This window comes from Callorhinchus milii, unplaced genomic scaffold (genome assembly GCF_018977255.1).
Source record: "Callorhinchus milii isolate IMCB2004 unplaced genomic scaffold, IMCB_Cmil_1.0 Scaffold3, whole genome shotgun sequence".
NCBI lineage: Eukaryota > Metazoa > Chordata > Chondrichthyes > Chimaeriformes > Callorhinchidae > Callorhinchus > Callorhinchus milii.
In genome coordinates, this window is record NW_024704744.1 from 8544182 (window position 1) to 8561101 (window position 16920).

At 38.6% G+C, this 16920-nt stretch overlaps 1 protein-coding gene across 1 annotated transcript in view; it reads right to left on the minus strand.

The window, feature by feature from the left end:
* agpat5 (1-acylglycerol-3-phosphate O-acyltransferase 5 (lysophosphatidic acid acyltransferase, epsilon)) overlaps positions 1–16920 on the minus strand; it is a 66719-nt gene that overhangs the window by 15179 nt on the left and 34620 nt on the right. The window contains exon 6 of the mRNA XM_007894038.2: positions 12547–12708. Coding sequence (XP_007892229.2) covers positions 12547–12708 — 162 coding nt within the window. The remainder of the gene's footprint in view (positions 1–12546; positions 12709–16920) is intronic.

The following is a 16920-nucleotide window of genomic DNA, read 5'->3' on the forward strand; positions in this document are numbered from 1 at the left end:
CTGTGCTGCCCTTCGAACACCACCCTACAGTCACCTCTGCTACTTGTTTTCACTGCTTGCCTGCTATTAAGACTGGAATTGCCTTTTCCTCTGAGTTCCTCTCTTATCTGTACATTCTGAACATCCCATAGCCTTGAAGAGAACACATTGTTTACGCTAGATTTCATCAATCAATTGGGCAACACACAAGATGCTGTTGTTAAAGCATCCTGTTTTCTTGTTCTCAGTCAACAAATAGTTAAGCAAGCACGTGCAGGCAGGTAATTTTAATTTCACCAAATGCTCTCTGGGTACAGGACTATCTTACATCAGCAAAATAAACATCAAACAAAGTCTGTCCCACTTCCTTCCAAACCAAAGTATTTTTGTAGCCATCTCAGTCTGTTAGAGGACTTTTGACAGTACCGTTGTTGGTGTGTGCCTCGGCTCAGCGTTTTGCAATGTGCCACTGAAAGGTTTTCCCATGAACATGAACGAACTCATTAAATAAGACATTCAGTTTTAATTAAATCAAATCAAGCCTACACTAAGTATCGCCTAACTCATGTTAATTGATTAAAATCTGTTCACTCATGAGAACCCGTCTCTAGAGACTAGTGAAGTAAGCACAGTACATTCCATTCTTAGCAATACTTCGAGCTTCCGTCACATCAATTACATATTGTGGCAAAATGTTTTCCTCCAAATCTTGATAGGCAAAGATACAGATGTATGAATTGCACAGGGTCTAAACTGTTCTGGAACGTACATCATGCTGTGGTTAGGTACAGCGCACTGATATTGTGCACTATGATTTATTACAATAATAATCCTTGCATTTGATATAGTGCCTTATCACGTCTCGAAGCACTTCACAGGACATGGTAGAAGAACAAAGTGACCAACTAACCACATTTATATAGGGCCCTTCACGCGGGAAAAGGTCTCGCAGAGTTTAAATGTGGTACACTGTCCCCAGCAACTTACTACAAACAGCCATGACGGAAATTACTATTTTATTTGGGCGATTGTTGGCCAGGATACTGGGAGAAACTCCTGTCACTTTTCGATTAGTACTGTGCTATCTTCAATGTCCACATGAACAGGCTTAACGTCTCATCTGAAGAACGGCACCTCTAACAATATAGTGCATCTCAGAATTGTAATGGAGATCCAGCCTAGACTATGAGTTCAAGTTAACCAGATAACCTGAGACCCGGCAGCACTCAAATAAGTAAACACAATAACAGGGTTCCAAGGGCTAAATTCTTTTGATATTTGCTATCTAAAATCAGCTGTCACCTTTGAAGTCCTAGCACGCTCCCTCTCAGGGGAACGGGATGTTTTGTGCTCTTTGTGAGTTATGGAATTGCGTCTGCAATCCAGGAAGAATTAGTAATCAAAAATACGCAGCACATCAAGAGTTTCCTTGCTGCTAAAATTACTAGATTGAAAACAGCATTGAAAAAAATTCATCAACACATACAAGGAAACCTTGCGTGTACAATTAGCAACCCACAAGTGCAAGCTTATAACAACGAGTCACTATAAATACCATAAAAAACACAGAGCCAAGTAATTTTTGCCCACTTCTAACGCTTTAAATATTTTTTGAAATTTTCCAAATCAGACAATTTCATTTTTTTTTACAAAAGCCTCAGTGTTCCTGCACAACAATCAGTGATTTGGGGGAAGGATGGAGAAAGAGAAAAAAGACCATCCCTTGAAATAAGTCGATGCTTTTAAGATAGACAATAGGAAAAAGGATGAAAGGTACTTGCAAAATCTACCGGTGAAATACGTATACAGGAGAATCCTGTTATAATAATCCTTGCATTTGATATAGGGCCTCATCACCTCTTTGAGACGTCTCAAAGCGCTTCACAGGATATACTTTAAAGTGTAGTGACTGAATATTTTGTGGGCAAAACGCAGCAACCAATTGCACACAGCAGTGTCCCACAAAGAGTCGTGGATTGAGTGACCATATTATTTCTTTTTCAGGTACTACGCCCAGAAAAGTGATCCGCCAATCGACTAACAACCGGGTTCCTACTTACTGCTAGGTAAACAGAGGTTTGTGAAGTAAGAAACTTGCCGAGCAATTCGTCCTACGCGGGAATCAAATCCAGGTCCTCTCCCTTGCGAGGCGAGCGCTCTAACCACAAAGCTACAGGGCTCCACTGTTATAATATCCTCAGTACAGAGATGCCTCACTTATAAGAAGTTAGGTTATGGACCCTGACATTTACTATGGACCACTTCATACCACCCTCCTCCCACCCATAAAGCAATATAATGCTCAGTGGGCTCCCGTGGCAACATCAGTGATATTAGAAACCCAGATACACTGACCAGCCGTGGCTGTTTTGCACGCTCATTTAGAATGCAGATTGAAAATTTCTGGATCTCACCAACCATGGTTCATACTGCATCTATTGGCTCAGTACCTACGTTTTGAGGAGTGACATGACTGAGGAGTCTATCACAGCAGAGCATGTTAGGTGCAGGAGGTAAGACATAAACAGGCTTTGATTTGGGCCACAGCATTAGAGTAAGTGCTGTCAGTAGCCAAGGGGAGGTAGCGATCATATGGGGGCAGCAAGTAAGTTACCACGGGCAATGGTCCAAAGTCAACATCAAAAGCACTTGAGGACTTCAGGCCTGGGATTAACCCTTTGCGCTTACTCTTGAGGATATTGATGACAGAAGAATGGATTACCTGGTAGAACAAATATTCTGTTTATTTCTGACCTTGTGACCCAAAAGGAGCAATTTTTCCAGCTGCCTCCAGTTAAAATTCACCACCCAAGTCAGCTCTCCAGGTCACGCCTCATTGATTTTATTGGCCAAATAAACAGTTCTCCATTTGCGCAAATTACATTGATTTTCCCCCAGTACCAGGCGTGTTTGTTGCTTTCTCAGCCAGCCACAGTTAATCGGAGTTTAACATCTTCATGTTGTTCAAAGCCCAACACTGAATAGGATTAGTACAAATTTATACTTAAGACTGATTTTTTCAATAGTTCATAAGGTCATATTTTTCGAACCGACTCTGATATGATTTTAAAGTTTAACATTTGGTGGGGTGGGACAAAGAGCATGGCAAACGCAGAGTACACTAGCAATTTTATTGTATAATTTGTACAATCTTCTTCGACTACGCCTTTGGTCGCCCTCCTACCCGTACCCTCCCTGCACTCCACCCCTCCTGACCCCAGCTTAGGTGCAAATCCGACTGTCCAGCAAAAAACAAATGTGATTTGTTGCTGTTGTTAATCATAATTTTACAAATGTGTTCTATGAATTCAAGCGGTTGTGTTTTACAGAATTTATTTTACAAACATGGAATAATCTTAGAATCATTGAACATTTACTGCTACAGGGCACTATTTGGCCCACTGTTTGTGCTTGTGCTGAGCTCAGTCCCCAATCAAAAGGAACAGAGGCAAATGAGTTACGACATCCTCTCTCACAAGCGAAGGAACTCATGAACACCATCAGTGCTCTTTTCTATGATTACATTTTAAATGTCTTCTCGCGCAAATCAAAAAATGATTAAGTGCAGTTAATCATCAAATTTGGGGGGCTGCAGAATTATCACTAACATCCGTATAATATGCCTTTTCCTTTCCAAAAAAGCAAAACCCCAACGCCAAGGAATCAGGTTTCCTCATTATGAAATACTTTCCCAGGACAAGTTGCCCCAAGGGGCGATAAAATTACCCAAAAATGGTCACTGATTTTACGAGATGAAATGCATATAAAGTCTGAAAATCCCCCTTTTACATCGACTGGTAAAATTTAATCGGAAACAACCCCGAATGACATCAAGGTCAAGGACATGGTTAATAAACAAACACAAGAGGTCACGCGAAGCCAACAAAGCTCTCTAGTGAGTGCTTTAAATTCTCACTGCTTTCCGGACGATGAATGGAAAGCTAAAGACTGACTGTTTAATTGTGTTTAAAGGAGGCATGAAAGCAGGCCAGTGTTTTTTTTAATAAAAAGAGATATGAAAACATCATTTCGATGTGACTGCTTAATGAAGCTGCAGTAAAACAACTATAAAAGAAACACTAATTTTTCGTTTAAGATGTGGAGTGGATTGGCGAATTTATAAACTCCTAGTGTACTCAATATATTTGGTTAGCAAAATAGCTACAATGTATTGAGAGTTTGCCTCAATAAAATGCACATTTTCTGCAATATTTTAAGGTACAGGAGCTTCTCAGAGCAAAATTCTCCAGAATTCACCCTAAATAATTATTCGGTTGTAATAAATAACTTCCTGACAAATTCAAATCAAACTTAGTATTCGATGAAAAAGCATCGGACACAAGTAGACTGAGTGTGCGCACATGACATTTTATAGTACAACTAAGACAATCCAATACAATTCTTGCCGGACATGTCATTCAGATAAGACATGAAACCGATTTTGTCTGCTTGTTCAGGTGAACGTTAAAGTTCACAACACTATTTGGAAAGGGAAGCAAGTTTTTCCTGACGTCCTGGCCGGCAATTCTTTCAGATGAAGTGATAATTCACTTTATGACTGCCACATGTCTACAAAAAGCAGTCACCACCCTTGATGGCAATTACTGTTGAGATGTTTCAAAGTGGTTTGGTGCTTTAGGAAAGCCATTTTTTTCTGATGGTGAGACAATCAAGCATGCAGTTATTAAATATTGTGGTCATATGTTTTAACTCCCTTCCCTTGCAAAAAAAGCTAATTAGGTTTTATCAGTATTTTACGCAGTAGGAAACAAAATAGGATTAAGTTACAGTGGAATTTCTGTGCGTGACTGAATACGTTTTTAAATACGTGGAAGATAATACCAAAAATTTCATTTCAAACAATCCTGAAGATTCAAAGTAAACTGATCAATATTTTTGATTAAGTTGAAAGGATTTGATGAACTTCTACTTTGTAAATGGACTGGGTTTGGTTTCTAGGGCAAACCCATCCACTACACTGAAGCTGTTATAGTCGTACGATGGAACAACCTACTTGGGGTACATGGGAGGCAGAGCTACAGGCCATTCGGCCCAGCCAATCCATGCCGGTGTTTATACTCCACACAAGCTCTCACCTCTCTTTTACCTCTCTATTCTCTTTCTCATGTATGCAAGTTTTCTCTTATATACATTTATGCCATTTGCTTTAAGCATGAAAAAGTTTCTCCTAAACTTCCTATTAGATCGATCAATCCGAGCAGTAAGTGGGAACCCAGTTGTTAGTCGATTGGCGGATCGCATTTCCGGGGATAATAATTCCTTCAAAATATATATTTGTTTAAATTTGGTTCCTTCAATCCACGACTGTTTGTGGGACGCTGCTGTGCGCAATTGGCTGCCGCTTTTCGCCCACAAAATATACAGTCAATTCACTTTATATTCTGTGAAACACTTTGAGACGTCTCGAAGGTGTGATAAGGCGCTATATCGAATGCAAGGATTATTATAATTATTTATTATTTGCTTGAACAAACTTGAGGTTTCCCGCGCAGTGTTTTTAAAAAAATATGCCAGATACCCCACCAGTTAAGTGAAAATTTACTGTGTATGTGTGAACTTCAAATAGAACCTCATAGTTCATTATCAATATAATCCCCAAATGGATCTGATGCCTGCAGTGTTTTAAGGAAAGAAAGCTGTGGGGGAAAACATTTTAAAATAGATTTTCTGCCAGTTGAATGCTCAAACTAAGAAATCTACCATTACAATATCAGAACCAATTATCAGAAATAATGCATTTCATACCATACAATTTGGACTTCAAATTAGATTAAGTTTTTTTTTGCCATTAAGTACAAAATACCATCACTACTTTACAGTAAATCCTGTGAAGCACTTTGAGACGTGCTGCTGATGTGAAAAGTGCTACACCAAATGCAAAATTCAAGGATTATTATTGCCTCCTTGTTGTCCAGTTAACTGATTTAACGCAGACGCATTCACGTGAGCCACTGGTTTCTGTTACCTTGAGTGTTCCTCAAGGCTTTAGGGCTCAAATCATAATAATTTCTCTTTCAACTCACTAGCTGATGCAATGCCCTTGTATTCTAATACAAGCAAAATTATCTTCACATTGAATCAAATATCCCAGAAAAACAGCCAAAAACGAATCCACATTTAATTTAGATCAAAATCACTGAATGCTGCTCTGCCACAAAATAAGTGAAGTCAGTCAAGTGTGGTTTTGGCCATTATGCTCGACATATTAAAAGAAAGATTCTCTATACCTCCTTGAATCAGCATTTGAAATACAACTTTCAATTGGTTTAAGACTACAAGCGCTCTGGGAAGCAACCCTGCATGAAGGGCTCTGTACAAATGAAGTTGCTGTTATATAACCACACTGGATTACTCAGCATTTCAATTGTAAGAGATATTGTTGCTGACTTGAGCAGTGGTATTTAGAATCTCTTTTTGACTGCTGCAGATGTCTCAGCCTTTGACATGCTGTCCTGTGTAAAGGGTGCTGCATAAATGCAAGTTGTTTTTGTTGTAAAGGTTTGGAATCTCATTCCAGTTTTGGACTTAATAGGCCCGATATCTGCCTGCAAACAGTCCACATCCAGACTCCGGATTGCAGACTAGTTCCAGTTGAGGCTCCCAAATGTAGACCCGGCTCCCTCCTGGCTCTCACCCAGACCTTGCCTGGATCCTGGACACCATCAAATCGGTGGTAAATCATTGCGCTTGTGAAAAGGTGAGTCTTGAAAAAATGATTGCCAAAATTTGTACTATAATATGTTCTCTTGAAAGAAGAGTTACTGAAAATGAAGGAAATTTGACAGTTTTACTTTCAAGCCATATCATCTCCCTGTCTTTCTGATCTCCGACCCCATTCCCGTGCTCGGCTAAGTCGGATTGCTGTGCAACCTCCACATTATTCCCAATTACCATCGATGGCTGAGCTTTCAGGTTCAATGCCCCTAGTCCCTGGAAACCCTGTCTCACATCCGTTCTATCCACCTTCAGATCCCTCTTTAAAAACCTACTCCTTTGACCATGCCTAATCCTTTACCTTATCCTTCTTCCCTGCTTGGTACCTGGCCCCTATCACGGTAGCTGCTCTATAAGACCTCATGTGAGGGGTACTATATGAATGAAACTTGTTCTTGTAAGATCTCACTAACAATCATATCAAAATGATAAGTTCAGACAAGTGTTTTTCTTTCATATTTGATTTTCTATTATAACTAACACTTTAATTTGACTGCCAAAATTCTTCAGTTTGTGCAGATTTAAAACAATCGCAAACACACGTACTCAGTTGTATGTTTCGAAACTAAGAAGTGCACCGACTCAATCATGCCCTTGTAATTGATTGATTTGAGTCCATGTTCGATGTGTAAATACATAGGCAAACAGAGCACCTTTCTTGCTAGAGCACCAGTCTTAGTTTCACTGCCTTGAGGCAATAGCTTGGCATCAATTTTGATTATTATGAAAACAATTTATTTGGAGCATAACGTTAACTCTAGGAATTAAAAACAATATTTTCTTCTCCCATTTTTCCTGTGTTAGAGTAATGCAGTTAAAGTTGGTGTATGGGAGGCAGGAGTTTTTTTTCTTAAGAACATTTTTTTCTACAAAATATTTAGATCTTGCCATCTAGTTCCAAGACTCCTGCTCAAAGCCAATTCATGCAATTAAAATAGAAAAGCGACATCTAATCCTAAATTAGAAGCAATTATTTAATAGTTTTGAAATGTTTCGAGTGAACTATAAATATGGTTTGTCATAACGGGATAGAAACAATTTGAGTATAACAGTCATTTTACTAATAGTTTTCTACTTTTACATTTATTAAATGATGGTAAACAACAAATTTTGCCCACGAAATTCACAGTCAATCAACTGCACATTAAAATCTGTAAAGCGCTTTGAGACATCTCGGCGACGTGATCGAATGAATGCAAGGATTGCTATTTATTTAATAAATTAAGTTCAGAAGGTATACATGAAATAGAAACAGAAGTTGCTGGGAACATGCAGCAGGTCAGGGAGCGCCTATGGAGAGAGGAAAGTGAGTTAATGTTTCACGCCGATGACCTTTTGTCAGAACCTGACACTTTAACTCACTTTCCTCTCTCCATAGGTGCTGCCTGACCTGCTGATTCCCAGCGACTTCTGTTTTTATTTCAGATTTCCAGCAGCTGCAGTATTTTGCCATTAGATATACATTAAATACCATTTAGCAATGGGTTATATGGTGCCTTTCAGAATCACACAGGTCTTGGGAGTTCAGGATATTGTTCGATGCTGTAACATTTTAAAAACATCTGTAAATGTCAGGAGTGAGTGTATTGAATTGTCACACAAATACAGGAATGTACAAACAATAAGATTTGTTAAGAAATGCATCACAAAATGGATTTGACTGGTTTTCTTTGATAATTAACCAAAATTAAGTTTCATTTCCTTTTGTTTTTTTGATTGTGAGAAGAAACAGACATACTTTGATCGATATTTTGGAATATTACTCACACGTCAAATAAAAGAATAATTATCCTTGCATTTGGTGTACCACCGTTGGTCGTTGAAATGTCTCAAAGTGCTTCAGAGGATTTTACTCTTAAGAAGAGGAGAGATTGGGTGTGAATACAGTTGTTCTTTCTTTAACCACTGACTCTGGGTGGTTTGATTCAAATAGGTTTACACAACTGTACCTCGATAATTATTCATGATTATTGGTGTAGTGGGCACATCAAACTGCTCCAATTGCTTTTAATAATCCTTGCATTTGATATCGCGCTTTTCACGTCTTCTAGATGTCCCAAAGCGCTTCACAGAATATACTGTAAAGTGAATTGACTGTATATTTGTGGGCAAACGCGACAGCCAATTGCGCCCAGCAGTGTCCCACAAACAGTCATGGATTGAAAATGACCAATTTATTATTGTTTTGTTTTTTTGGAGGGATTATCAGGGCCAGAAATAAAATACTACAAGCTGCTTCAAAACAGGCAAGTTAATATACAGGATAGGACAGTATCAAATCTCCCAGTAAAGAGGGCCTTGAAACAGTACTATATCATAAGCAGCAGTTGAAAATTCCACCCTGGTGGGTTCAGTCATTTGGAATGAACTTTCAACTATGTCATAAGGATACTTGCAATGTATGGCCCACAAAATACACTGTTAATTCACTTTACAGTATATCGTGTGAAGCACTGAGATGTCTCAACAATGTAATAAGGTGCTATATCAAATGCAAGGAATATTATTATTATCTACTTCTTATCTGGGGACTTTGCCTGGTTAGATTTTTAAAAATGACACTATTTAGATTGCAACCTTCACAAAGTTTTAAACTTGTAATTTCTTTTCACCCTTGCACACAGCAAATTTTGCACGAGCATTATTTTAACAAAACTCGAGTCCCTAATTTTTCAGCAAATCAAGGGTTAATTGTTGAAAGGGCATAGTAAAACGAGGCTCATTGTTAAACGGTTTAAGGGAGAGCAGGGCATGGCAGCTCTTTCTTTGCGTTTCAAATGTGTGTCGCTCAAGTCAGACGTTTGTCACTTACAACTTCTAACTCAATAACTGTGGACCAGCAGATCAGAACGAATATTTGATGATGTGATACTTGCAGTGACCTTGTATGGACCAGTCTGGACATAGTTGCAGTGACCTTGTGCGGACACGTCTCCTCTCCCTCCCCTTTAAATTCCTCAGTTTGCAGATGCAAAGCAGGGGTCAGTTGCCGCTAACAAAGCAGTATTGTAAGCATTCCATTTTGAAGTAGATAGAATTGAAATCTTCAAAAATACCTCAGCAACAATCAAAAGGAACAAAGTTCTGAACAAGATACAACATTCAGCCCTTAAAGAATGCGAGTTTATGGGTCAAGTACTTTAACAAACGTGCACATGGATAGCAGTCAATGCCGTTAACAAAACCTGCTGTCAGCTCAGACAACAAAAGGAAAGGGACAAGAAATCATTCTGCGAGCTTCCTTTTTTTTGGTAACATAATGCAATCGCATTATTTAGCAACAATTTGTACAATGTTGGCCTGCGAGAACTTTTCTGTTAACCCATTATGTCAGCGCCTTGGGACGTCCTCCCGGCGTGAAATGTAATCTTCTTGTTGTTCTTGTGTTTCTAAGCCTGGTAGAAACTCAGGCCCGCTGAAAGAGCTCTTGGTTTCTCTTTGAATGTAAAACATCAAACTTCAACCAGCTGTGCTTCAACCGATGATCATTGCACATTCAGTAATATACAGTATCTAATTGAAGATGCTGGGTAGTTTTTTTCTCTCAAAACAAGTACTGTACATGATCTCTTAGTTTAAAATAAGTTCCAAGCCTGATGCAACACCCCTTCTTTGCTGGAAGAACATTATCCTTGCTGTAAAAAGGAGTCCTGTAGAATATTGGTTAGAGGACTCACCTCACAAACAAGGGCAAAACCTTAGGCAAATTTCCTTACTCCACATACTTCCGTTTACCGAGCAGTAAGTAGGAATCCAGTTGTTAGTTGATTGGGACATCACTTTCTGGGATAATAGTCCCTCCAACAAATAAATAAATGATAATAATTTGGTCACTCAATCCACGCCCGATTTGTGGGACACTGCTGTACGCAAATGGCTGCCACGGTTCGCCCACAAAATATGCAGTCAATTCATTTTACAGTATATTCTGTGAAGCGCTTTCAGTCATCTCGATGACATAAGACGCAATATCAAATGCAAGGGTTATTATTATTATTATAAAAATAGAACCTTCCAATTCCCTGGACCTTTAGTCCAGTCATACTACAGAAAGCAGCTGAGATCATTCCTGCGCTGCTTGACATTTACACAGAGACCTTGGTATTTGAGTAGCAATCAAGAGCGGCTACCCTGGCTGATTTTCCATTTGCCAAACTAGAGAACCGTTTCTGTAATCCTGCTGCTCCAACTAACTGAGCACAGACCAAACCTGAAATGTGAGCTACTCAATGCATAAATTTGCTGTGCCAATGGGAAAGTTTTCGACACTACACTTTCAGCATTAATTTGACGTGAAAACAATGGTAAAATGGTAGCAAGTGTTGTACAATTGGAGGATCAAACAAATCTCACTCCAGGCCATTAAAATCTACTTATTACAGTGAGTAAACATCAAATCAAATGAAATGACCTTTACCCTGACCATTTATATTCTGCTCCCATACAGGATACTATAAAATTGTGTTCACAGCTTGGTCTCCACATGGAACAACTTGAACCTACTAAAAAGTATAGAGCAGAGAAATCCATCACCAACAGGAACTTATCTAACAAGGTCAAGCTTATCAGAAAGACTGAGTAGTCTGGACATAAATTAATGTGCTCTTATCTTCATGTCTAATGCTTCTGCACTGCCCTTTGGAATGTATCAAGTAAAAGGAGGGAAATTAAATAAAGAGATACCTCTCAAAAAGCTTTCAAAATGATTGCTGCCAAAACATTTGCAGAAATGTTTGAAAACCATTTTAAATGCAGGTAACTTTAAATGACTCAAACAAATTAACTCTAAATTACTCAAACAGTTAACTATAACAAATACACCCAAAGCTGCAGTTTCAGACAATATTCATTGTGAAAGTGGTGAACAATCTGAATTCAGAACAATTGCTCACAATTGACATTGAACAAATCAAAGTATTAAATGTAAAATAGAAATTTTAAGTGGAAAAAATCCATCATAAATCGAAATGAAATTTTTCATAGACAATCTAGACTGAGCAGATATTCCATTTGAGCGAGTTGACACAAAATAAACATTGTGCCAATCGATTTCATTCACACCAGCATAATTAGTTTGGATAAGTTTCTTGGATTTGAACACGAGTGTGAGGATCTTGAAGTCAATCCGTTTGGTGATGGGGAGCCAGTGCAGCCTGGCCAGAACTGGTGAGATGTGGGGTATGCAGTTTGTGTCCGGGCAACAGAATTCTGAATGAGCTGAATTTTTTGAATAGTGGAGCTGGGGAGACCGGCGAGGCGTGTGTTTGAGTAATTCAGGCGGGAGTGACAAATGCATGCATGAGGGTTTCGGCTGCAATTGGGGTAAGGTATGGCAATGTGGCGGAGGTGGAGGAAGGCAGTCCTGATCAGGGACCAGATGCGGGGCAGGAAGAACAGCTGGGGATCGAATTGGACGTCTAGATTGCATCTTGCTTCGGTGAATCTGAGGGAGAGCCCAGGGAGGTTGAGGAGTTTAGATCCGCAAGAGTGAAGACGTTGCCAGGAGCCAAAGAGTATGCTCCCGAACCATATTTTAAAGAACAATACTTTAAAATGCACGAAAACAATAGAACAAAAGGACATGGGGTTAAAGTTGCAAAGGGCAATTGTTGCCCACAGTACAGACACACATCTCTTACCACTGAGCAATGATTCCACGAGTTGGAAGTGTGAGTTTCTGCAGCAGCTGCTTGCCTCTCTGCATATTAATCAAGGTAAGTATCAAGCCCTGGGAGTATGAGCCCATGTTCACAATTTTCCAGGACAGTATATCGTGCTGAAATATCATCTCATGTTAAAACAAAATATTCCAGTTGAGTAAGAAATGCTTACCAGGCATAGATGGAGCAGTTATCCGGTTTCCCTTACTGTTCACAGTTCTTCCATACGCAACAGTGATATCATACACTGCATCCAGGTGCTCCCTCATTGCGGTGATGGCTACCCGGGTTGCTTTGACGCGTGGGGTCATTGAATGCTTTAGTATTGGGAGGCCTGAAAGACAGTATGCAATAATTGATAGGAGGAGTAAATTAGCGAATTTTCATCCCCTTCTGGTAATGGATTCACACTCAGCTTCCACGTGTGAAAGGAGAATTCCAAACTCATTATTCCACCTGGACAATATGCAGTATTTACACAATTTAATATCATTAAATAATTACTGTTACAAAAGAGGATTCCACATTAAATGTGCTATTCAATAACGCACTGAGGTGTATTCTGAAGTACATGTGCAAGACGACTAACTCTTTGTGGACGTCTTCTAACATTTCCATATGATCACAATGGAGAACCAAAGGTCAATTATAACTCCCACTTTAAGATCCCTGGAACGTCTTTTGACGCGAAGGGCGTTATACGAGTGTAATTTGTTATCGACAGCTTAAACCTCCCAGTTTTCTTTTTTCTTTTTCTTGAAACCATATGCAGTTAGCATATAAAAGATAAAAAAAATGATTCTGGTGACTCTGCGAGATGAAGGTTTACCCCATATCCGTATATATAGCACATTGATTTCAAGAGGTTCTGCATTATCGTGGAAATGCCATTTTATATTGCGGGACAAACTCTACAGCAGTCAGAAAAAAGATTTACCAGCGTACAGCTGTTTTCAAGTCCTGGGTCTCTATCTTAGTGTTGGTAATTCCTGAATGGTTGGGTAATAAACGTTGGCCAAAAGCCACCAGATATCTCCTTATCAAGTTTTAAGCTACAAAATCTCCTTTTAGTGGGTATGAATATGAACATTGTGGGTACAATATTAAGCCATGTTTGACCAATCACAAAAGACTAATTTTAAATCTACCAGAATGCTGCTTTGCTCCACCAACAACAGGACTGTAATTTGGGGATATCCTACTGCATTCAGGGATAATCACAGGATAAATATTCATTGTGGCTACATATAAAAGTTCTAACATAATACAATCATGCTTGCATTTGATGTAGCACCTTATCATGTTGAAATGTTTCACAAAAGGCTAGCATGACAAATTTTTTGTTGTGTACACAGAGAAGAAATGAACAAAACTACTGCGAGGCTAGGATACAGTGGAAGTCTTACTCTGAACTCTTAATTAACTTTCACCTACAAAATATACAGTCAATTCACTTTGTAGTATATCCTGTGAAGAGCTTTGAGACACCTCAAAAAGGAACGATAAGGCGTTATATCAAATGCAAGGATTATTTTTATTATTATATAACTTAACCTGGGAGCACTTGATACCAATTTTACTGTCCTCAAACGCTTAACGGGCAATACTGCGATAGTTGACTTAAGAGTGCCCGATATAGATTCTGCTGAACTTGACCGGAGGCAGCAGTCAATGACAATTCTGTTCTACCTTACTTGGATTCCCTCAATGCTGACTCTAGGCACACAGAACGGGAATATGTTACATTTTCCAGTACTGACATACCTCGACTCGACGAGCACAAAATTAAAAGAATTGGAGAGTAGTTTGTAACTAAAAAAATTGACTCACAAAATTACATTCATAAAATGGTATTTCAGTTAAATGGAACATTTTAATAGGTGTCATTTATTAAACCTGTCATAATCTACACTGGTTTTAAATTCTGATTAACATTTAATTGCATTTTAGCTGTGAACATGACCTCATAATCCAAATTAAATTGGAATAGATTTAAGATTGGAAGGTAAGTGAAGAAAACTTACTACATTATTCAGGGATATTTATCATGGGAATTTTGGAAATAATTTAAAACTAATGTACCTTTTTGAACACACGCAGATCCCTCTGCAAGTAATGGTAGATAAAATAATGAATTACCGAACCATTGTTAATGCATGTAGCAAGGCTGCACAGATGTCCCTGCTCTGCAGTATGACCTTCTTCTAACAGTGCTTCAGCTCTTGTTTCTGCTCAACATTAAAGCAGAGTTCAATTTAGATTGATATTATGAGTTGGAATCTCCCAGCTTACGTTTCTATTTGGCACTTTTATCCTCAATATTAGAGTCATGACTTATGAATTACCAAAATGAGACAAATCCAAATTTACTCCCCTGAGCACTTTGCTACATAGTTAAAAACAAGAGAAAACTTCACGTTTTCTCAATTTTTTCTAAAAGCTTGCAGGAAATGCATGACCTGTTAAGTGTGGTTGCATTGCAATTTACATTTATACCCAGAACATTACAGGTTTGTGTTAAGTGCGAAATGTATTGACCTCTCTTACTTTGCCCTTCTACATTTCTAAAAGTAACCACACTTCATGTCAAACTCATTACCTTAACAAAAGTGTTTTTTAGCTGTACAATAGGCTTTGCACTTAACAGGTTATGACAAATGACCAAATGCAATTATTGTCAAAATACTGCAATGAGTTTGGACATAATGAATGATTTAACTTCCACCTCAATCTCAAAAATAAAGACCTACTTTAGGATACACTTGACTCAGGTTTCACGTTTAGACATAGGTATCATGTTTAGATGTACGTGGTAATTTATAGCTTAAAATCTTTTCGTAATAGACAGCAGAAACTGTTACAAGACCTCGAAAATTTAGCAGAAAGAAGCTGATGTGTAGTGCCCTTTCACCCAAATATTTCAGAATGCCACATTCCACAAAGCCTTTGAATTCTCACAACAAAAACAAATCTTTGGAATAGAGATCTTCAGAAAATCCGGTCTCATATTCACAATATATATGCGCCTCCACAAACACTTTAGTCCAGTGATCCTTAAAAATAATCCTACTAGGTTGAAACACCAGTATGGAGTGCTGCATCTCTTCCAAAAAGCCTCCATTATCCTCCGTTTATATTTTAAGTATTTTTGTACTGAATAGTCTTAAAATTTTAATTTTAACTAATCTGGAAACATAGAACAAACATTATTTTTAATGCTTGCAAACAACATACCTCACCCTTAAACACATTCAGCATTTTCATACAAACAAACTGCATTATAGACAAAGATCCATGCAGGTGTCCAGCACACGAGGAAATATACTAGGAACAACAGAATATTAAGCACAACATTGTGCAATAATAATAATAATCCTTGCATTTGGTATAGCGCTTTTCACGTTGGGAGGACGTCCCAAAGCGCTTCACAGAACACACTGTAAAGTGAATTGACTGTATATTTGTGGGCGAACGCGGCAGCCAATTGCGCACAGCAATGTCCCATAAACAGTCGTAGATTGAAAATGACCAATTTATTATTGTTTTTGGTTTTGGAGGGATTATTCTTCGGTGTGTGGAGTAAGGAAACTTGCCCAAGGTTTCGCCCTCTGCCTGGAATTGAACTCAGGTCTCTCGCTTGCAAAGCGAGTGCTCTAACCACTGAGCTACAGGACTCCAAGAGACGTTTAATTGCTCTGCATGCAAATGCTGACCATACTTTATTTAAAGGAGGGGGCTCCCTTGATGCCAACTGCCTAGACCAACTCAGTTCAGATCTCCACTCTTTGCTGAGTTACCTAATCTCAACCAGGGCACCATTAGTGTTGCTGCGATTGGCCTCAGGATTTCTGAAGTGGAAAATAAGCAAGCAGAATTGTTGCTCTCTATCCTCTGACCCCTTTCGGAGATGTGGACTTTGAATGATGAACATTGGATGGTAACAGGTTCCGATATAGCTGCATTGGTCCATCAGCCAAATAACCTACATGGGCTCACATATGAAGAATGATTACACAAATGAATGAATTTGTATTTTCATAGCACCTAAAACATTGCCAGGTGTTAAAAGCACTTGCAGTAATTTCTGTCACATTTAGTGACTTTTAGTTGGGCACCTTACAATTAATGCAGTTTCAATAACATCAAAACTCAAAAGCTACTTCCTTTGGTCAAGTCAAAATACAAGGAATATTAATGTTTCAAATTGTAAATGTCACCCTTGTTTAATGATGCTACAAATAATTAAATATTGCAAAATAGTTGATTTTTTGGCAGAAGCATTCAAAAAAAAGTTACTGCAGGTGAGCACTAAATGTCTTTGCGGTGATATAAAAAACAAGGTCCTCACTTGATATGAAGCACAATTATTTGATGATTTTCTAAAGGTGATGATTAATGAGATGAGAAAAATGTAGAGAAATATTTGGATCAATAAGTAATCGATTTCTGATACACAAGTAGTTATTTGTGAATAAAAATATGCTTCACAGAGGAAGATGTTCAAGGTACGTTCTCGCCCCATATGGTTCCTTCACTTGCCCTTCCG